This window comes from Myotis nattereri (assembly GCF_964212035.1).
Source record: "Myotis nattereri genome assembly, chromosome: 18".
Classification (NCBI taxonomy): Eukaryota; Metazoa; Chordata; class Mammalia; order Chiroptera; family Vespertilionidae; genus Myotis; species Myotis nattereri.
The window spans coordinates 10,512,305-10,535,960 of NC_138093.1; the positions used below are offsets into that span (position 1 = coordinate 10,512,305).

The 23,656-nt window shown below is 39.6% G+C and overlaps 1 protein-coding gene across 3 annotated transcripts in view; it reads left to right on the plus strand.

Annotated features, from left to right (window-relative positions):
- SEC22B (SEC22 homolog B, vesicle trafficking protein) overlaps positions 1-23,656 on the plus strand; it is a 47,416-nt gene that overhangs the window by 9,335 nt on the left and 14,425 nt on the right. The window contains exons 3-6 of one of the 3 annotated variants that reach the window (XM_081112152.1): positions 1,509-1,669; positions 4,292-4,438; positions 8,149-8,345; positions 19,100-20,010. In XM_081112152.1, coding sequence (XP_080968278.1) covers positions 1,509-1,669; positions 4,292-4,438; positions 8,149-8,303 — 463 coding nt within the window. In that variant the 3' untranslated portion in view covers positions 8,304-8,345; positions 19,100-20,010. Of the gene's footprint in view, positions 1-1,508; positions 1,670-4,291; positions 4,439-8,148; positions 9,032-19,099; positions 20,011-23,656 lie in introns of those variants that run through there. The other 2 variants (XM_081112150.1, XM_081112151.1) reach the window with 2 other exon arrangements.

The window sequence follows — 23,656 nt, forward strand, 5'->3', positions numbered from 1 at the left end:
GGAGTAGGGCAGGGGAGGGGCGGGGGACCCATAGATGCCTCCTTAAACTAAAGAACATATTTTATTTTCTATACATGTTGGTCTTCTGAATGTAATTTTTGCTGAAATAAAGACTACAATGGCCAAAATACATTTGAAAACCACTGAGTAGCCTAACCTCTTTCCAAGAATATCTCAGACATGTAATCACGTTACCAGAAAGGGGACCTGGCCCTGAGCGGGTCTGCCTAGGGGCAGGCTGGTAGTGTGTGGGTTCTGGACTTCATGCAGGAAAGATTTCACACCTCGAGTCCAGGTGATTTTCAGAGGACAGTTATTAAAGCTGGGGACAGTGAAACAAGGAAGGGCCTAGGATAGAAGAAGCAACAGGAGAGGGACTAGGTGGGGAAGTGAGCCTAGGCTGGGCTGCTTTGGCTCACTAATAAGTCAGAGAAAAGGGGGACAGAGTCAGGGCGTTGCTGCCTATTGCTCCCTGGTTGCAAGCCTTGTGGGGTTCCTTAGAGTTTAGGAGATACATGCCTGTCGGGGAAGTAGAGAGGGCTGGGAGAGGCACCCAGGTGCTCCTGGGAGGGAGAGCATGCCCTGGGACTTTGAATGTTTTAAAGGCTGGGGGTTTATGAGAGAATCTCAGTAGAATATTCGTCAGTTTTATGCTGGTGCCAAAATAAAAGATTTATTTCCTTAACTTCATCTGTCCTTGGGTACGGTTGGGACAAATGGCATTAATTGGATTTCTATCTGTCTCCCCGATTAGGGTGATTTAGGCTATTTACCTCTGGTTGGGGAGGAGACGTGCAAACCATTTACTCTTAAGTGTTTTTGGTTTAGGGGCAATAAGATTATGCGTTTTACTAGATGGCTATAAACTGCTTGTTTAACTACCTGCCTCAGTTTCCTTGTGCTGCTTGTCCGGGCTTAGTAGCTCATCTCAGTCATAGCCCCTTCCAGAATGTGGGGAGCTCACTCTCACAAGAGGAAGCCAGCTCTGTTACTGGGCAGTTTCCAGTTGAGACAGACTCCTCCTACCTTGATACCAGGGGATATTGTTAGTTCTGAGGTCATTATTGTCTGTAAACAACGTTAAATTTCAACTTTTAAGTATCCGTGACATTTTTTAGTTTCACTCTTTTCTTACAGCTGGAAGGAGTTTAAAACTATGTATACTAGTTTACCATACATAATCAAAGGATGGATGGAGTCACAACTCCAAGATATCAAGAAAAAGCCTTAGGTATTAGGATATTTTAGTTGAAGAATTATATAGTGAATAGACAGTTATACTAAACATGTCTAAGTACTCCTTTTGGAATATACTTCTAATAACGGAAACGTGTTTCTTTCTGATTTCAAGGACTTATTGTTTGAAATTGGCTTTCTGATTTAGTTAGCCTCCCACGGCTTAGGTTAAAATATCTTTGAAAAGCTTATATGGCACTGCGAGTCTGCTTCAAATTGTCAGAAAATTGTTACTGTACAAACAACTTTTTTCTTTTTTTGTCTCTCTCCAGCTACATTATTGAACAAGGAGTGTGTTACTTGGTTTTGAGTGAAGCTAACTTCCCTAAGAAGTTGGCTTTTGCCTTCCTAGAAGATTTACACTCAGAGTTTGATGAACAGTATGGAAAGAAGGTGCCCACTGTGTCTAGACCCTATTGCTTTATTGAGTTTGGTAAGTTTTTGTTCCTCACCTTTCTATCAAGGGAGCAAAGAATATGGAAAAGCTATTAGTTATGCTGATGATTTTCACATAATTTTACTGAAGTTTTGGATTCTGCCTCTTTCATTCTACCTCTTTTTGTCCTTTTAAATGAATGGGCCTTTGTTCTTATAAGTAATTTTTGCTAGTCTTTTGATCTTTTCCCCATAGAACTTGTTTCCCTTTGCCCTTTTTGGTTATTTGATTTGATTCTTCATTAAGGTCAAGTCTACCTAATCCTATATAATAAAGAGGTAATATGCAAATTGACCCTCATGCCCTCGCATCACAAGATGGCCACCCCCATGTTATCATAAGATGGCTGGTAGGGGAGGGCTATTGGGTGGGGGACCAGGCCTGCAGGGGAAGGCATTTGGGGCGATCAGGCCAGCAGGGGAGCAGTTAGGTGTCAATCAGGCTGGCAGGGGAGCGGTTAGGGGGTGATTGGGCTGGCAGGCAGAAGTGGTTAGGGGCAATCAGGCAGGCAGGCAGGCAAATGGTTAGGAGCCAGCAGTCCCGGATTGTGAAAGGGATGTCCGACTGCCGGTTTAGGTCCAATCTCTGTGGGACCAGGCCTAAACTGGCAGTCGGACATCCCCCGAGGGGTCCCAGATTGGAGAGGATGCAGGCTGGGCTGAGGGACATTCCTCACCCTCCCCATCCCTCCAGTGCATGGATTTCATGCACCGGGCCTCTAGTTGGTATATAATAGCTAAGTTCTTTTCCCAAGCAGACACATACACACAGACTCACAGTAAGGCTCATTTTATGGAGGTCAGAATTTGGAAATCAGCAAGATTTTGGGTGTTTTGTTTCTTTTAGAAAAATAAGATTCTCTAATTTTAAAGAAAAGTACCAGAAGATAGATGGCATTGGGGGATAACATTTACTACATGCTGAAGTAGTGAGTATAGGTGTTGATATTTGTATAAGAATTATAGACTCAGCATTGCTCAGCCTCGTTAAAGTATCTGATGGTAGTAGATCAAAGGAAATGTCCTAGTACAGCAAGTAGAAAAAGTAAGAAGGCATACCTATGGTCAGCCTTCACTGCTGACATTTTTAGTTAAAAAAAAGAAAGTGGTTTTTACTATCTCTATATTTCTGAAGTGTTTCAAGTTTTCTAGATAAGGATGTCAACTTGTTTTTTAGAAATAAATAAAGTTTAGCAAAATACTCCAGTGTTTTATAACTCTCCAAGAGCTGATTGCTGTAATGTATGTGTTTTTTAATTTTACGTTTGTAGACAATAGCAGTCTAGTAAACCAAGAAAAAAAATAAGACTGTTGTTGTCAAGGTCACCCAGGAAATAATTGGTACACTCAAGTTAGGTTAAAGGATTATAGACAGAGACATGAACGGGTTATAGGTGTACTGCAAGGTACTGGGGCGCATAACACAGTAATTGTTACCATCCCCAGGCCCAAAGGAATGAGAAAAAGAAGCAGTTTCTGGATTGGGGAAGGAGAAAATTCATAGAGAAGGCCAGCTCCAGTGTAAGTTGGTGGAGGGACACTGCCAGCCCAAGGTGACTTTTCAGGGAGGAGCTAAAGGATTAAATACCCTGATGTCACTGTTTGCTCTTCTTTCCTACTCTTGGGGCTCCCTCTTTGGCTCAAAGCTATGGGGCAAGTAGTCCACGTAGGTCAACTTCCCAAGGCAAAAGCAGGGTGCAGAAGAGGCAAATGATAGGTATCCAGCACAAATAGCTTAAGATTTTTGTTAAATGTTGAGATGTAATCTTTAATAATAAGTCATTCTTCTATAGTTCTAAGAAATATAGGCATGGCCTAAACACAAATGAAACTGTAGTTTTATAGTGTTATTTGGGAAATTCCCTAATACATGTCTGCTTTACCCGAAGTTTACGAACAGAGTGAAATTGGGATGAATGTTAAAGAAAATACTTAATCACTCTTTTGCCATGTTAGGCTGTAGAAATGCTAGATTGTTGCCAGCCTTTTTTTTTTTTTGTTTTAGGGAATGTGTTGTGTTAAGTAATGAAACCGTAAGAGTCTCATAATACAGTTGGAAAATGTCTGCTTTCAGGAAAGGCTTACTGTAGTGACTCATGGTAGTGAGTCTTAATTTCTCTAAGGATCCTGAAAGTAGCTACTTCTAATTTGCACTTTGAAGGTGTGCAAAGGACGTTTCTCCTGCATAGTCATCTGATTATATCTTTACATTTTACAAATGAAGGAATCAAAACTCCCCTTTTGATACTCATTCAATAGCTTGGATAAACATGGATAGTAGCAATCCAGCACTAAACTCTGAACTCCCTAAACCAGTGATGGCGAACCTTTTGAGCTCAGTGTGTCAGCATTTTGAAAAACCCTAACTTAACTCTGGTGCCATGTCACATGTAGAAATGTTTTGATCTTTGCAACCATAGTAAAACAAAGATTTATATTTTTGATATTTATTTTATATATTTAAATGCCATTTAACAAAGAAAAATCAACCAAAAAAATGAGTTCGCATGTCACCTCTTACACGCGTGTCATAGGTTCACCATCACTGCCCTAAACCCTATTTCAGTATTTGATGGACATGAAAGAAGTCATTTATGGTCATTTTTCTCCATCATTCTAGAGACCTACATTCAGAAAACCAAGAAGCTATACACTGACAGTCGTGCTCGAAGAAACCTAGGCTCCATCAACACTGAACTGCAAGACGTGCAGAGGCTCATGGTGGCCAATATCGAAGAGGTGTTACAACGAGGAGAAGCGCTCTCAGGTAGTAGCTAAAAGTCATGTAAGTCTTATGAAGAGATGGTTCTCATTCCAGAGGCAAGGATAGCTTATCTTAGTGTATCATGCTGTCCGAGTCTATGGAGCACTGTTAAGACTTCATTTTTCAGGAACAGATGACATTATAAAGCTTCCACTATGATATTTTTTTGTTAGCATGATTAGATTTGTTGAGTTGAAACAATAAGGGTCTCATTCCATATCAGAAGCAATTACTATTTCCAAGATATTTACAAAGTCACATAAATATTTACAGAAACACATAAGTGAGCAGAAATGAAAAGAAGAATGAGAGGAAATTGTCGATTGCTGTGGTTTCCTGAGTAGCCACTTGGGGAGATTTTACTGCTGCCCGATCAAATGTTATATAATCCTCTGCTGAAAACTTTAAAAACTCTGACTGTAAGATGAGATTTAGTCTGGTCTCAACTTACTTTTAATTAATTCAGTCATTATTATTGTGTACTTGTAATGTGCAAAAGCATTGTGTCCTCTATACTGGGAGGTAAGGAGATTACAAACTCCTCTCCTTCTCCCTAGTTACAAACATTCTGACTCAGTCAGGTCATCCTGGACCTGTTCTTTAAATCTAGATAGGAACTACCTCTATGAAGAAGCCTTTGCTGCCCTGGCCAGTGTGGCTCAGTTGGTTGCATGCATGTCAGTCCATGCAGCAAGAGGTTGTTGGTTAAATTCCTGGTCAGGCCGCAGGCTCTATCCCCAGTAGGGGGCATACCAGAGGCAGCCTCTCATCAATGTTTTTCCCTCTCCCTTCCTCTCTCCCTCTAAAATCAATACAAACATATTTAAATAAATAAGCCTTTTCTGATTCTTATAGTCCATATCACATTAAATTCTTTAAAGCACTTAGCTACATATGGTGCTTAACCAACACTATATGGTTTTTGTGTATATGTGTGTATGTACTTATTTATGAAAATTTCCTGAAATATATATGTTGGTATTAATAAATATATTTATACTTCATATATTTATTAATACTAAATATATATTTATATTTAATGTTTAAATGTTACTTAAGTATTTAAATGTTACCTAAGTGTTTAATGTGGACATGTACTCTTTAAAGGTAGTGCTTATGTTTTATGTCTATTTCATATATTTCTTTTATGTTTCTCATAGTAATGATCACAAGTAGATGTCTTAAGAATATTTCTTGAATTTAACCTTTCTACATATTCATGAATAGATTTTGTTACCATATATTGCAAATTTTAACCTTTATGTTAACTAGGAAGCAGTTGTCCAAGCATATAGCTTCACACTGTAATTTTAAGTGAGTCTGTGTATATTTTTATCATAACAGACTTACAGTTTCTACTTGTGATAAAGTAGACCACAGGAACTTTTTTAAAAATCCAAAATACATATATTGGTGAGTTCATCAGAAATGTAAAGAATTCTCTCCTAGTGCTTTGCTGGCTGCTACAAAGCCGAGATGCTGATTGAAAAAGAACTAACTTCATCTGATTGGGAAAATAAGAAACATTGTCAGAATTTTATGGATGGTATAAGAAACAAACATCAATGGAACACTTAATGATAGACAAGATGGTAGGGGGACTACATATATTTTATTTAATCTTTAGAGCAATCCCAGGTGAAGTGGGTGGTGTCAAACCGGTTTTATAGATAAAGAAGCAGAGACTCAGAAAGGTTGAGTAGCTTCCTAAAAGCCACACTGCTTTTTTGTTGGCCCACAGAGTTGTCCATTTTCATTGTATGATAGTTTTAAATAGACATATAGACAATGAGAGCTATAAAAATGTAGAAGGAAGTAGATAAATGTGAACTGAGCAGGAAGGATTCTTGAAACATGATACATCAGGAAGGAGTGCAGAGTGGTATTTTAAGAGAAAGAAAAACCATTTCTGAATGGAGCATATTTGAAGGACAATGAAAAAATAAGCCTACCTCATATAATGTTTTCTTTCTATTTAAGCTTATTCATAATAAGAATCCATCTTTTATGTCTTCTTCTCTAATTTTTAACATTGTATAGCTAGTCTACTTTGCATTTAAGATCCAATAATAGTTCCTGTGAGTTCTTTCAGCAAGACCAAATTATGACCTTTTTTACTGCCTACATATACCCATTTCTCTTAAGTCATAGGTTTGTCTTTTCATTCAAAGGTGTCACTGTAAATTTCAAAAATATAGGGATCAAAAAACATGTTTTGGCCATCATTGTATCCTCTAGCACTTCACATGGTGTCTTCTCATATTAGCTCAACGACTTCTCCAAGCAGTAGCTTTGTCTTAATGACATCATGTGCTTCTAAATGTTCTGATGAGGACATTCTAAGAGGAATTCACTTAACAATTACTTATTTCATATGACCTAATACTTGTTCCTCTGTCCAGTTAGTCTCAGCAGCTTAGATTCATTTAGCAAATATTTATTTATTGCGCACTGACTATATATGCCAGACTCTGTCCTAGTTACTGGGAATATAGCAAAATAAACAGTAGTCAAAAACCTCTGTTCAATGAGTTGTGCACTCTAGTAGACGCTAGAAAGATTCCTTGCAGCGTTGTCATGGTTATTTCTCATCCTGTAACTTCTTTTTTTTACATGACTAGGTGTTTTTCTTATAGGACAAGTTGATAATTTAGAAGTAGCTGTCATGCCTGTGCTATTAAGTAATGCCACATTTCTCAATCAAAACCAGTCTCTATTAGGCAACTCCAAATATTCCAGAAGCATTCTCTGAGGAAGAACAAACATTCAGATTGCAAAATAGTTTTTCAAAAACTTAAAGAAGTAAAAAGTTTTATCAGAATTCATTTATGTAAGATTGAGAGTTTGTTTTTATTATTAAAATATGCCATATATTTTAGTCCAGTCTTGCTTTTGTCTATCTGGCTATTTCTCTAATTGCTCAGTTAACAATTATAAGAAGATAATGACATTACAAATGTCATTTACTTGTAGGGTAAAGAAATGTTGCAAAATATTCTAAAAAGCTTAATTTAGTAGATATTGGTGGTTTTCTAGCACCTATAATAGTCTCTACAATGTGGAGAATCTTAGACATTTGGCAGCATTCATCATTGAGATACAGCTTAATACTCAATGGCTGGGTCATTGGATTTCCTGGTTATCTGAATGTTATTTTACATGGATTATTATTTTATTTATTATTATTATTATTATTTTTCAAAATATGAGGGAATATAATTTAGACCATTGAAAGATTATGGAGATGCTTAATGTTGGCTAACATTTCTCAGATGTTTACCATATGCAGGCATTGTGCTCACTTTACAGGCATTTGTGTGTACCTATAAGCCTATGATATAGTTTCTGTTATCCCCAATACATAGATGATGAAACCGGGGCTTTATTGAGGCGGAGTTACATGGCTGATGCATCTGAAATTTGACCAAAGAGTCAGAGGCCAGAGCCTGCACTCCCAACCACTTCCCTATGCAGCCTCAAGAATTTGAACATAACTTGGTCTGATCATTTTAAAATGCATTGTAGATTTTTCAGTGCTTTAGGATCATGAATTAATCAGTACAGGTAACCTTACCCTTAAAATAAAAATGATCATTTAAGCATCGTGGTTGTTTGGTATAGTGCCACTCCTTTTGGTTATTTTTATGACTTCATACATTTGATAAAATACTTCCATGGACTAATTAGTGTTTTCCTTTCTTCTTCTCTGACAGCATTGGATTCAAAGGCTAACAATTTGTCCAGTCTGTCTAAGAAATACCGCCAAGATGCGAAGTACTTGAACATGCGGTCCACTTATGCCAAACTTGCAGCTGTGGCTGTGTTTTTCATCATGTTGATAGTGTATGTGCGATTCTGGTGGCTGTGAAGTAGTGAACCGGTCACTGGCAAGGGAGAACCTACCTGGCAGGTGTGTGTTTTAAGGAAGCTGAGCTCACAGAGTTGTGTGTTAGAATCCAAGTGGAACTTCTGCCTTTAAGGACCTTGTAAGAAAAGACAAATCCTGAAAATGAGAGGTTACACCTCATTTAATGAAGCTTAACCCTATGGGGAAAGTCTCTTATGGGGGCAGAGGCTTTCTCTGGGTGCTAAGCTCTATATGTTAGGGAACAGTAGATTGTTTTATTTTGGGTATTTTTCCCCTCCCAGTGTTTTACATTTTTAAAACAGCACTGACTGGGGCATTAATTCTTTAATGGAGCCATCAGTGAGATTTAACTAAACCAACCTGTGCTAGCAACAGGCTGAAACTCCTTCAGAGAAGGCAGCCCTCTGGGAAGTTCTTTGACTCTATCTGATCAACATTCCTTTTGTTGGTGACATTTGTGATTTTCAGTAATCTGAGTTTCCGATGGCCTTTTAAATAAGACTCCAGTGTGTGAAGGTTAATTGCTGTGCAGCAAAGATCTTGTCTATTGGCCCCTGTAGGAAGTTAACCTTTGTTATTTTCCTTTTATATTTTGCTTATTGCACAATTGCTTTAGGGTTAAACGAATTATATTAAGATGCCTTGAAATTCTATTATAGCACTCCTTGATTAAGAAGCTAAAATGTTTTCTGTCATTTATTCCTTAAAAGACTTAAATTAGTTTGGGACATTCTTAATTTTATTTTTCAACGTCTGGTTTATATGAAGAGTGAGGATAGCATACATGTAGCCAGAGGCCCCTGACTTGAGGAGAAAGACCCAGTTCCTAACTGTAGCTTTGTCCTGCCCCTTTCTCACCGTCTCCACTACGGTTTTCCCCGCTCTCTCCCTCTTGTCACAGTTCGCTGATATTTAAAAAATTATTCTGTGCCCAATAGTTTCATGTCCCATAGGCATCTTCTCAGGACAGTCTCAAATTTCAAAATGGAGAATGTTCAGTTGTGTGGTTCATTAAATTTAAAGTTTTGCAGAGTGACTATTCAAACTACTAAATACATTTATCTGAGAAAGTCTGAGGGCACCTCACACCTGCGTAAGTTTATATAAATTCTCTGAGAATGACCTAGAGCTAGGCAACTCATTTATAGTGACTTCTAGTAACAAATAAAAGTACCTATGATGTTTCCCCTTTTTGCTCAGGGATAATGGGGATTTTCTTTTACCTTCTGAGACTGAATTTTCTAAATGGGAGAATAGGTCTTTTAAATATTGTCACAAGGGCCTACAATATAACCTATAACTCCTACAAACACTGCAAATATTTCTTTAAATTGTACAGGAAAATGAGCCATCTTCTTACCTCTTAACATCTTCAGAAAGAACTTTAACCAGTGAGCAATTTTATAACTGTGGGCTCATCAAAACTACTGTCTTGATTCCTGATAGAGGAAAATAATTCTATTTCCTTATAACAAGGCGAGGAGAAATGCTTATCTTATTCCTGATAATTTACAGAACTAGAATACATTTTTTTCTTTCCATTTTGGACCTACATCTGCCAATTGGAGTTTTGTGCATGAAATATGAAGTTACTTTTTATAGAGAATAACTGCTTTTAAATCTCCAAAGGGCGTGTCCCTGGGTAATGATGTTGGTAATAAAAGCCTGTGAAAGGCAGAAAACTAAGCGGCACCATAGCGTTTGGTGCGTCTGCAGGAGCGGAGAGTGGCAGCTCGCTGTTGAGAGTTGCATGCTGTAACCAAGTGGTCAGCAGTGAAATAAATACTTCTAGAATGTTCCCTTCAGCGTGAAGTGTTGTTATCTAGTTTATTTATGTCCCTAACCTTCTAGTTATTTTTCTACATAAACTCAGTGGATTAAAAAATGAGAAGGGGGATTATGGAATGACAAATAAAGGAATAAGAAAATGGTTTAAGATTATGATGGTAGAAAAAGAACAAGACTGTCATAATATGGCTCCTACTTCTGCTCTTTATTAGAGGTGGTGGGAAGGGAAGATCTGACTAGATGAAATGTATCAGCAACCAAACAGCCTTCTAGAATAGAATGTGTAATTAGTGTGCAGTGTTATTGGGCCACATTGAGAACAGATACCGAATTCTAGACTGAGTCAGTGGCTTATACAGAGTCATGAGTTAAAAGAGTAAGGCACATTTTGGGGATTGTAGTTAGTATGGTTCCATGGACTGGTAGGGTAAGTGTAGGCAATGGGGACTTAAGGAAGAAGAGCCAGACTGGCCCACTGTCATAAAGGGGCAAGAGATGGCATCAGGTTTGTAGTTTCAAATGATCATTCTGGCCATAGTGTGAAAGATCCATTAGAGAGGGATAAGCCTAGAACTAGGAAGATGAACTAAGGCGCCACCCAAGTTGGAATGAGACCTAGGTGACCTGTTTCAAATGATTTTCAAGAAAGGAGTTATCCCAGGTACCAAATGGTAACTCATATTTACATAGAGCTTTCTTAGTTGAATTCTCCCATTGACATTTTGAAGTAAGTACTGTTCACACAACATGAATAAAGACACTTTTTACTAAGGATACCATTCTGAGGCGGAGAGAGTTAATTTGTGCAAGGCTGGAGAGCTAGAAAGTGATGGGGCTAAGCTTTGAACGAGGCAGTTTGGCTCCAGAGTCCGCTTCTCTCCATTCTACTATACCACCAAGTGGACAAATAAGTACCAAAAAATGTATTTTGAATTTAGCAATTAGGAACTTAATCATAGAGACAGAAGTCAAATTGCAGTGGGTTGAAGATTGTGTGAATTACTAGGAAGTAAAGATGTGGAATTACTCTTAAAAGTAGCTTTTCTGGCTGTTGTGACACTGAACTTCCCAAGATGCTTATTAAACTAAGAAATCTCACAAATGTTAAAAATATTTGGCAGATTGTACGTACATCTGCTCATTTAAATGTCTAACTGGTTCTTACGCTATTTGGAAAGCCTTTGAAAATCTGATGAAAGGTATGTGCCTTTACCCAGAAAAAACGCATGCCTATGTGTATACCAAGTATCACATACTATGTCAGGGAATTCTCAGGACTCCTGAAGCCTGCTGTAACCCAGTGGCCCATGGTCCCCCAGTTAAGAACCCCAGACATGCAGGAAGTGGAAGTCAAAGGTAAGTACCCAGAAGCTTTGAAAACTGTCCAGCTCTGGTGAATTGGAAGAATTCTATAGTTTGAACTTAGTGGATGAGATGCATTCTTGAAAGGTTGTATACCAAACAAAATTCTATCAATATTTTTCTGTAGTACATTTAGGGATCTGGTTGTACAGAAAAAAATTTTTTGGCCCTAGCTGGTTTGGCTCAGTGGATAGAGCATTGGCCTGTGGACTGAAGGGTCCTTGGTTCAATTCCAGTCAAGGGCACATGCCCACGTTGTGGGCTCGATCCCCATAGGGGACGTGCAGGAGGCAGCCGGTCAATGATTCTCTCTCTGCGTTGATGTTTCTATCTCTTTGCATCTCCCTTCCTCTCTGAAATCAATAAAAATATATTTAAAAAAAATTTTGGGTCTCAGTTCCACAAAATCACATTTAAGGATCTTATCTTTTATATTTTCTACTTTTATCAGGACGTCTAGCAAAAGCAAGTTAAGACAAATGGATAATTACTTCCGCACCCACAGTATTTAATAATACATGTATAAGAAAACATCTCATAATTTAATTTCCCATCCCATTGGGGTTTTTTATGACTAAAGGCTTGAATGTTGGTGGCCACACAGTTAAGGCTTTTTGGTTAGTGTATTTAGCAAAACTGACCAAATCCTCCCTGGGTGTCTTTTCAAACAGCTCAGCAAAAAGGCAAAGAGCAGTGGGTGTATAGGTGTTACTACTATAATTGCAAATTAACTGATTGGACCAAAAAGCTTGTGCAGTACAGGTCCCGAAAGAAAATTTGTAGCATATGTTTCATAGTTTGATACAGAATGGGCAAATTGAGGCTCACATCCTATTCATTACAGAGAAGGTTGATCCAAAAGTAGAAAACTATCTTAAGCAGTTATAAGTGCTATAACTGAATCCATGTTTTAGATTAGAAAATTTGTTGGAAATTTGACTTTCATATAGATACTAACCAAGATATCTAATGTTTTCCCCATAACCTTCATTTATTGAGCACTACATATTAGGCATGTTACATGTGTCATTACAATCCTCATAACCATTTTTTCCAGCTTGCCCAAGGCTGCATAGCATGTTGAAGTACTTAGATTCAACTCCCAGACTCCTAGACACCTACCCAGTAGTGTAATACCTCTGAATAATCACGCAGACATGTTCATTTTAAGCACTTGGCATTTCACTTTGTCCTGTCAATTTATTTAATTTGCTTTTTGGGGGAGAAGGTATATATTTTTTAACAATTTCATTGTATTATTCTATTCTCTTTTTTAGCTTTTTTTTTTTTTTGTCATTCTGTATTCCTTTTTAATGTTTTTTGCTCTTGAGTTCTTATTTGCCCTTTCTTATCCTTGGTTTGACTTTTTCATTAGATCTTATTGTCAGTTCAACATTTTTCCACATCTGATTCACTTATGGATTAGCAAAATAATTTTTTTAAATCCTCACTGGAGGATGTGTTTATTGATTTTTAGAGAAATAGAGAAAGAGAAACATTGGTGTAAGAGAAAAACGTTGATCGGTTGCCTCCCATACACGCCCCAACCTACGTGTGTGCCTTGGCCAGGAATTGAACCCAAGACCTTTTGGTATACAGTACGATACTCCAACCAACTGAGCCACCTGGCCAGTGTGCAAAATGATTTTTAAAAGTAAGTCTTCCCTTCCTTTTGCCCATTTTCTCTTTTCCTCACTTCTTTTATCCCTTCGCATTTTACATAATTTCCCTAGATGCTGTTTCTACTGAGGAGTCAATGTAATCCTTCAACTTTGCTCTATCAAAATCAACTGTTATAGCCCGGTGGGCATGGCTCAATGGTTGAGCATCAACCTATGAGGTCACAGTTCAGTTCCAGGTTAGGGCACAAGCCTTGGTTGTGGGCTCGATCCCCAGTAGAGGCATGCAGGAGATCAATGATTCTTATCATTGATGTTTCCATCTTTCCTTCTCCCATCCTCTTTGAAATCATTAAAAATATTTTTTTTAAAAAATCAACTGTTATACTTTTTATTTTTAGACCTTCATTCATCTAACCTTTTATTGATTTTATAATATACTATGTTCTCTTATTAATGCAGATAAGCCCCTGCTTTAAGGAGTCCCTTTATAAAAAATTCAAACATTACAAGAAATCTTTAAGAACTAGCTCCACTAGCTTGCCATTTGTATTTAGGACTTCAGCTCTTGTATTATTGTTAACTCTGAAGTATACCTGTCTACCCTGTCTCACCTGCCTCTCCCCACCAACCGGGGCGGGGGGTGGGGGGGTGGCAGGGGCGCGGATTATGGTTTTATTCAGATCCAAATTTGTTGCTGCTTATTGGAGGTCTGTGTTTTAATATTCCACAAATATGTAATTGCATCTAAAACATTTTATTACCTCCACTTCATTATCAAAGGTAAAACCTTACCTGTGCTTCCTACTATTGTTCCTTTTTTGGGGCATCACCTGCCACCCCTTTACCTGAGCAAATCATGAACTGCATTTGATGCCTGTGTTTTTGCTTTCCACCTCTTAACTGTTAAAAAAAAGTCTGTTTTTAATAACCACCAAAATGTTTCAGACGTCATTTCCTTTCCCTGGGCCTTAGATTCAAGCTCTCATTAACTTTAACTTGGACTCATGCAGTAGCCTCCTTACTACTTTCCTTACGCAGGTCTCTTTTTCAACCCAGTGCTGCCACGTGAGTAACAGAAACTTTCTTAACAAGTTCATCACAAAAAAAAAAAAAAGTTCATCACAGAACAAGAATAGATCGATCTAGAGACAAATGGTAGGGGTGGTGGTGGTGGTGGGGGGGGGGTTAGAGAGCAACTAAAGGACTTGTATGCATGCATATTAGCATAACCAATGGACACAGACACTGGGGCAGTGGGGGCTTGCCCGGGGTGGGAGTGGCTGGGGGGGGGGGTGTCAATTAGGGGAAAAGAGGACATGTAAAACTTTAGACAAAAAAATCAAGCTTATAATCTATAAAAAAAAAGTTCATCACCCCTGTTTTCTGTAGAATAAAAGGTCATGTACTGCGGGCTGCCTCCCACAAGCTGAGTGCTTTGTAGCACTCCTGACTCACCTGCCACTCCCACCACCTCTGTTTGAGCCTGACCAAGTTCTCTGTTCTAACCAGTCAAGCACTTTACCGTGTGCCTTAGCTCAGTGGTACCTTCTCTCTAGAAGATCCTTTTTGTAGACTTTACCCCCAGCCTTTTCCCTTTCAATCTGCTAAAGCTCTGCTTAGCGTTCAAAGATCCAGCTCTGACGTCTCCCTGCAAAGCCTTTCTAAGGTTCTCACCTGCCTCTCCCCACCAACCGGTGCGGGGGGGGGTGGGGGGGGGGACAGGGGCGCGGATTATGGTTTTATCCTCTCATAGCAAACTTACCAGTTTCAAAGAGCAGTCATTGTGTGCTTGTTTTTCTCCTTGGCTGTGTAGACCATATGAGGTCCCTGAGGTACAGACCAATTGTAATTCATGGTTTGGAATCCTTGGCACTCGGAACAATGGCTGGTGTTAGAGGTACTCCGCAATATTTGCAGGATGAGTACATTGTCTTTAAAAAGTTCATGCCCAGCCCTGACCAGTTTGGCTCAGAGGCTATAAGAGTGTCGGCCTGCGGACTGAAGGGTCCCAGGTTCGATTCTGGTCAGGGGCATGTACCTTGGTTGCAGGCACATACCCAGTGGGGAGTGTGCGGGAGGCAGCTGATCGATGTTTCTCTCTCATCGATGTTTCTAACTCTCTATCCCTCTCCCTTCCTCTCTGTAAAAAAATCAATAAAACATATATTTTTTAAAAAGTTCATGCCCAAGTTTTCTGGAACTGGGCTGTTCTTAAGTCATGGATATACACGTAATTTGAATGAAAGAAGAAAACTGGGAAAAAATAGTATAGGCCTAAGAAGAGAATGGGAAAGGGAAGGCACACTAAAAAGCTACGAGAGGACCAACAGGAAGATTCTATATACGGTGAACCCATTGGAGAAGAGGAAAATAATATAGCAAATGAAATCAGTTCTTTAGGGCAGAAACAATTGAAAGGTAAGAGGCAGAAAGTTCAGGCATGGAGGCAAATTAGACAAGAAGAGAAAACACCAAGTCAAATAGACCAGTAGTTTCCGGTTGACCACAGAGCCATCATGCCTGTGGTTGCTTTTATGTTGTGTGGATAGTAGCAATTAAGTTTTTCATGTCACTTAACTCCTTACCAATTTGTCATCTAAAAAAGTAACTCCAATGATAAATACCTTGACCAATAATGCCCTATAAAGGAAGCTATATTTTATCATGCTAAAGTCACAAAACTGGTGTAAGGCTTGGTTTTGACCAGCTGGTGGCAATTTGCACCTGCCAAACTTCTCCCCATGGTTCCCTTGCAAATAGTGTTGGTGGGCAATGAGGTGTTTTGGGCTGGGCACACAAGGGCAGGTGGGAAGATGGAAGAGCATGTTGATTCGTATGCCTTTTGTTTGACCATTTCATTAATATGCAGAATGTTTATTTGCACACTTAGAACTGTAAAATAAAAGCACTTTGACCTTAAAATTGTTTTTTCTTGATTTTTTTTTCATCTTTACACTCTACTTTTTCTTCCATCTTTCTCAAAGTCAATTTTGCCCAGTAACAGAGTTGGGACTTATTATTACAAAACTCTACTTGCCAAAGATTCATATATATATATATATATATATATATATATATATATATATATAGTGGTTTTAAAAAAAATAGTCATGGGATGTAAAGGACAGCATAGGGAATATAGTTAATAACTATGTAATAACTATGTATGGTGCCAGGTGAGTACTAGACTGAATGGGGTGATCACTTCATAATTTATATAACTCTAATCACTATGTTGTACACCTGAAACTGATATAATATTGTATGGTAACTGTAAGTGGAAAATAAAAAACAACAATGAAATGCTAAAGAACTTCGAGCAAAAGTTTAAGAAGTTCTGCCATAGACCAGCCATGTGCTTGTGAGATTTCAGATGTTTTTTCTACAATAACAGTACAGACTTGCTAGAATCCTATACAAAGCAGCGTATCTATTTTCACCAATTAGGTGAACACTGTGGGACATGCTGGTGAAGGGCAGAGATTCGCATAAAACATTGACAAATTACATCACATGCAGCAGCGTCCATGGAGGTGAGAGGGCAGAAAACACTGAACCAGGGAGTTGGGAGTTTTGGCTTCCAGACCCAGCTCCCCCTCTGCCCCAGTAGGACTTTAGGTAAGTTATTTAGGCCGCAGTTTTCCATGGTTGAAAACAGGAGTGATATCTGCTCTGCCTGCTTCACCTGGATGTTTGGAGGATAAGAGCAGGTAAAATGCAGTAATGTGTGTCAGGGTTTTATGAACTTCGAAGTGACCTGTATTATTATTATTATACTATTATTACTACTACCACCACTATTCTAACTTCAAGGAAACATTTGTGACCAGTGCAATCTGTCTGTTCCTCTGGAAACTGACAACACAGTTGCATAATTATTTTACTCTCGATGGAGCTGTATCCTGGTCTGGTTATACTGCTGTATTTAGGATCCCTTAGCACCATCCGTTTCTCAGGTCATGACTTAATGTTTCCAGAAGAGGGAGGCAAAACTCCAACTCAGAGGCTCTTTGTCCCATCCTCAGAGGGTCTAACCTTAGTGTTTCCTTAGAGGAAAATAACTATACTGCAGAGAGAACACCCTTTATTTTTTATTTATCCATTTTTCACTCTTAATTCTTTAAAAATTTTTTCAATTACAGTTTTCATTCAATATCATTATGTATTAATTTTATGGGTACAGCATAGTGGTTAGACAATAATATACTTTACAAAGTTCCCCCCAATATTTCCAGTACCCACTGGCACCGTACATAGTTATACAATACTAGTGGCCCAGTGCACAGATTCGTGCACATTGAAAGGACATTCATTAGAAGTATTTTAATATCGCTATTTGCCCTTTCTCTAGAATAGAAGTGTCAGAGATGAAATTTAGTAAAATGTATATGAAAATAATATATAAATTGATTAATAAATAAGCAATAACAACATGATATAAAACCAACAAAAAAACATGATATAAAAACATTGATAAAAACAATGACTGATAAATCGATTAAACTTATTCTAATATCTCCCTGCATACCACATTCAGAGTAAAAACACTTTCAGAGTGCTTGACTAATTTCCCTTGTGATGAAGTATTTACAACTTTATATCCCTACTCTATCTAGAATTTGTTCTTGTGATTTATTAATAGTCATCACAAATGCTGGAATCATGGGAAACTGTCTTTGAATTACTTTAAATGGGAGGCCAGTGTTAGACAGGGACAAATCAATTCTTGGAATTAGAACAACCTCTCCTTCCACAGATCCTGATAATACTTCAGTTTCGATTATGATGCCAGTGAGAGCTTTATATGTATCGCATGTGTGCGAGTCAACGTTTATTTTTAAATTGCCAGTGTGTGTCATATGTACTGGCTGGTCGGTCGATGGATGGACGGACAGATGGACACTTAGCCTTTTATATATATAGATTATTGACTATATTTCCTAGGGCCCCAGTGGTCAGCAAACTCATTAGTCAACAGAGCCAAATATCAACAGTACAAAGATTGAAATTTCTTTTGAGAGCCAAATTTTTTAAACTTAAACTATATATGTAGGTACACTATTATTAACTTAATTAGGGTACTCCTCAGGCTTAGGAAGAGCCACACTTAAGGGGCCAAAGAGCTGCATGTGGCTCGTGAGCCGCAGTTTGCCGACCACTGTCCTAGGCTGTACTTTACATTCCCATGACTGTTTTGTAGCTACCAATCTGAACTTCTTAATCCCTTCACCTTTTCACCCAGCTCTCAACCCTCCTCACCTCTGGTAACCATCAGCCTGTCAAGAGAACAGCTTTAAAAAATGACAGTTTTTATGCCAAAACCGGTTTGGCTCAGTGGATAGAGCATCGGCCTGCGGACTGAGGGGTCCCGGGTTCGATTCTGGTCAAGGGCATGTACCTGGGTTGCGGGCACATCCCCAGTGGGAGATGTGCAGGAGGCAGCTGATCGATGTTCCTCTCTCATCGATGTTTCTAACTCTCTATCTCTCTCCCTCCCTCTCTGTAAAAAAATCAATAAAATATAAGAAAAAAAAATGACAGTTTTTAAGTGACAGATGAGGCCGATCCCATTTTTTAAAAAAATATATTTTTATTGATTTTTTACAGAGAGGAAGGGAGAGGAACAGAGAGTTAGAAACATCGATGAGAGGGAAACATTGACCAGCTGCCTCCTGCACACCTCCTACTGGGGATGTGCCCGCAACCCAGGTACATGCCCTTGACCGGAATCGAACCTGGGACCTTTCAGTCCTCAGGCTGATGCTCTATCCACTGAGCCAAACCGGTTTGGCAATCCCATTATTATAAATACTATAACAGACAGTCACTCATTTCAAATAATATTTTGTCTTTTCTGAATCCTCTGAAGAAAATGACTTGGGCCGTTCCTTTAATCTCATTTTAATGATCTGACCTGTATAATTAGATACTCCTAGTCATGTTTCCTATTTAACTCTAGAATTTTAGATCTCACATAGCACCAGTTTTTAAATAATTTATGAATATATTTTTATCGATTTTTAGAGAGGAAGGAAGAGGAAGATGGATACGAGAAAGTAACATCAATTAACTGCCTCCTGCATGCCCCCTACTGGGGATTGAGCCCACAACCTGGCAGGTGCCCTGACCATGAATTGAACTGGTAACTTCTTGGTGCAGAGGACAATGCCCAACCAACTGAGCCACACTGGCCAGGGATTAAATAGTTTTTTTAATAAGAAGAAAGTAAGTTATTCAGGCCTGATTCTTTCCATTTAAGATGCCTATCTTGGTCCAAAAAACGATTCCCAACACTGTGTAAATATGTCTGTCATAGCGTGTGTCTGTGTCATTCGGAGTAAGTGTTATCTATATCTAATCTTTCTTACTCTTTCATTATTCAAATTTGTTTTAAAATATTCTTATGCTTTTAAAAAAATTTATTTGCACAAGAGAGAAACATCGATTTGTTGTTCCACTTATTTATGCGTTCATTGGTTGATTCTTGTATGTGCCCTGACCAGGGATTGAACCCACAACCTTGGCATATCAGGACGATGCTCTGACCAACTGAGCTACCCAGCCAGGGCCTCTTGTGCTTTTCTACTGTGCAAGAACACCCGTGGCTAACATTTGAACTGTTTCCCTAGCATACGAAGTGCTCTCATACACATTTCAAGTGAGGTTGATAGCCACTATCCCCATCTTACAGATAAATTACATCATCTGTAATCAGAATAGCTGCTCTTTGCGTAAAGAGAAAAGTGTGGGGAGCTGCCCCCTATGTCAAGAGAATCTCCAGGGATGGGTACTTGTTCTCTCTTAATAAATGACAAAAGAGCCATCTGAATCTGATGCTTTTTCTGTCTGCTTCACTACAATCAGAGATGGGGCAGAAGGGCATTCCATTACAGTTTTTCCCTTCTGCATATGTCACTTCATTTTTGGCTCCGCTCATTTGAAAAAAAAAAAAAAAAGACTGTTTCCCATTCCATCCCCTCTGCCGCCACCCCCCAGCCAGAGTCATCTTTCCATTCCAGCTAAACCTCTTCCTGTTCTTAGGAATTGCATCACATTCTTGGCGTAATGTAGACCAACACCCCCACATTGGCACCAGGGAGTGTGCGGGCCTTTATTGGTTGAAAGTTCCTGTCTAGTGAGCACAGAGCAAGTCACTCAACTTCTTGACTTCCAGCCCTGGCTGAATCTGTCTCTGGAAAAATATATATTGGATTTTTGTCTGTTTGTTTGTAAATCTCCTTCACTTCAATTTGGCAGTTACAAAACAGTCACGGGATGTAAAGTACATCATAGGGAATATAATCATAACGTTACGATAACTATGGATGGTGTCAGATGGGTACGGGAAACATCGAGGGGATCACTGTGTAAAGTATATGATTATCTAACCACTACGCTATACACCTGAAACCAATACAAAATAAAGTTGAAAGGAAAATAAAGAACTTCCCTTCACTTTAGCGCAGTCCTGGAATGGGCAAGACTTTACAAAGTAGGAACAGTGTGGAAGGACATTTGAGGGAGAGGAATGAGCTGTCTACCCTTGCTGTTCCTAATTCTTCTCTCTCTTTTCAACCTAGTTTAATCTGGAATTGGCTCCCACTGTGTTGGAGGGGCTTTCGCTAAGGACAGTAATGCTCCCTGTGTCACTCACTGCAATGGGCACATCAGTCTTTATCTTACTGGACTCTAAGTATCTGACACTATTGACCTCCTTGAAGGACCTACTGTCTTCCTTTGGTTTCCATGCGCTATTTTTTTCCTGCCTTCGTCAAGGATCTTCCGCATTCTTTGCAAGCTCCCCTTCTCCATGAACTTCTTAAGGCAGTGATGGCGAACCTTTTGAGCTCGACATGTCAGCATTTTGAAAAACCCTAACTTAACTCTGGTGCCGTGTCACATATAGAAATTTTTTGATATTTGCAACCATAGTAAAACAAAGACATATTTTTGATATGTATTTTATATATTTAAATGCCATTTAACAAAGAAAAATCAACCAAAAAAATGAGTTCGCGTGTCACCTCTGACACGCGTGTCCTGGGTTCGCCATCACTGTCTTAAGGGTTGGTGTTCCTCGGGATCCTGACCTATGTCAGTGTCCTTTCTCTCTACGCATTCTCTGAGAAATCTCATCCCCTTCAAGGACTGGTTGAGGTCTGTATGCCAATGACTTCCAAATCTCTACCTCCCTTGAACTTGACACATTCAATTGCCTTCTAGAACTTCTCCAATTGGAAATTCTGAAACCATATTCATTCACTATCTCTCTAACGCTCCTTATCCAAATACATGCCACAACATCCACCCCATTGCTTGCGCCAAAAATCTAGGATTCATCCTTGATTCCTCTTTTGCTCACCCTCCACATTCAATCAATAACCAAATTCAGTAAAGTCTACTTCTCTGAAACTACCCACTTAACCTCATCCTGGCCTAAATGATCTTTGCAACACTTTGCTAGTTTCCTGCCTTTAGTTTCTCTCCCCTTGGATCATTTTCCACCAGCCATCAAAAGGTGTTTTGTGAATGCAGATCTGATAAAGTTAACCTCCTTCTGTTTAAAATCATTTAGGCTAGGGAACAATCCTTTTAGCCGGGCTTGTCAGCCCTTTGTGATCAGCAGCCTGTCCTCCCACCACCAGTCTGCACTGCACTCATGCCGGATTCCGGGGTTTCAAGCACACCCCTACTTCCTCGCTTCTAGGCCTTCACAGATGCTCGTCCCTTCACTTGGGACAGTCTATTACAGGACCTCAAACACAGCTCATCTAAGCTCCCCCTTCCCTCTCCCCCCGGATATTGTCAGATATCTTATTCCTGAATTAAAATTGAATTTGGATACTTAATTTTTAATGAACTCTTTTTAAATTGGTAAACATGCTTCTAAATGAAATGTATTGGGGTGACATCGGTTAATAGCGTTGTATACATTTCAGGTGTACCACTTTATGTATAGCATCTGCATACTCTATTGTGTGCTCCCAACCTGAAGTCTCGTCTCCTTCCATCACCACGTATTTGACCCCCTTTACCCTCTTTGTCCTCCCCCCACCTCTCTTGAATTCAATTAATTCTTGGATTAACCTTATCTCATTCTATACATTTCTTATTTCTTTGAAAAATATACTCAAGGGTATGTTCTAATGAAAATGTATTCGAACAAATTAACTTAGATCAGGATTGACTTTAACCAGGGCTGAATGTGAGCTGGAACATACTTTTTAAATTACTGGAATGTTTTCTTGATTGTTATTCATCATGACATTTTATCTTTGGAATTTTTTCTCCTTTCCAGCTGGCTTCCACCACTTTCCTTTCTTACCTCTCAACCCTTCCCCCTGTGGTTGCCCTTTGCTTGCCCCTCGATGGATCCAGTTTGCACACAGTGGTGGCTGCTGTGGGGCCACAGCTAAATAGAACAGCTCAGACTGCAACAGGAAAGCACTGAATCGAAAGCAAAGGGGAGGAAGCACAAACCCATACCCACCACAAAGCTGCTGAGTGCCCAGCATGACCCAAGCCGCACCCTCCGATGAGGAGTCTTGTGCAGGACTCAGAAGCCACAGGCTTTAATAAATCATCAGCACAGCCTGTTCTTCACTTCCCCTGATCCAACCTTCCTGGGTCACCATGACTTACCAGGTACTGGCCTAAGAAGGGGGGTGATGACAGAAAAAGCCACGAGAGCAGTAGAGTTTTGGAGAAAGCCCCTGAATCGAATGACTGTGGACCATTCATCTCAAACTCCCCACCTGGTCCAGCTCCACGGGCAGGAAGATCCTGGGCTTGAGGGTGTTTCTAAGCACTCTCTACCTGGGGTGATTCCCAGGTGAAGGCTCCCCCATTCCCTAAAAATACCTTTGCTACCTGCCTGAAAGGCTGCTTCTAGTAGTGCCCCAAGCTTTTTAATTTTATAACTGCAGATAAAGGCCCTGTGAGATACAAGAGAACTTTATATTCACATTTCACACTCAGTTACAAATTAGTATTTTCTGATTCTTTCCTGACTTCAGGAGAGGGAGAAGGAGCAAGGAAAGAGAAGGGAGCCTGAAAGATATATGTCGCCTACTTTGTGATTTTGCCTTGGCCTCCCTGACTACTTATATTTGTCCCCTTTGCTATCAAAGGAGATACTAATTCTCCAGCAGCCTGGATTACCAAGAAGGGATGAAAATGTGGGAAGATATGTAGGAACTCTGTCTAGATTTTAAGCACTGGCTCCTCGCCTCAGGGTCTGGGGAGGTGAGCGCTGGGCCTGCTTTTGCAGCCGGAAGTGCAGAGCACCGAGAGCAGGGGTGACCATCGGGCCGGAGGAAAGGTTGCTGTGCTTGGCTGCAAGTGGGCACTTGTGTCTTCACACTGTGCCAGACCCACACTTCAGATAACAGAACAGGAAGTACGGTGAGTGCAGCTGGGAGGAGAGAGAACGAACTGTACCCAAGACCGATCAGTTACTCCTTGGCCTCTGCATCGTACTTTTCTATCCTCTACGTGACCCTCCCCGGTGACTTTGAGAAGCACTGGGAAGCAGGTGGCGCCTGCAGCGTCCTCACCCCCTCCCGTCCGGGTCAGCTTCTT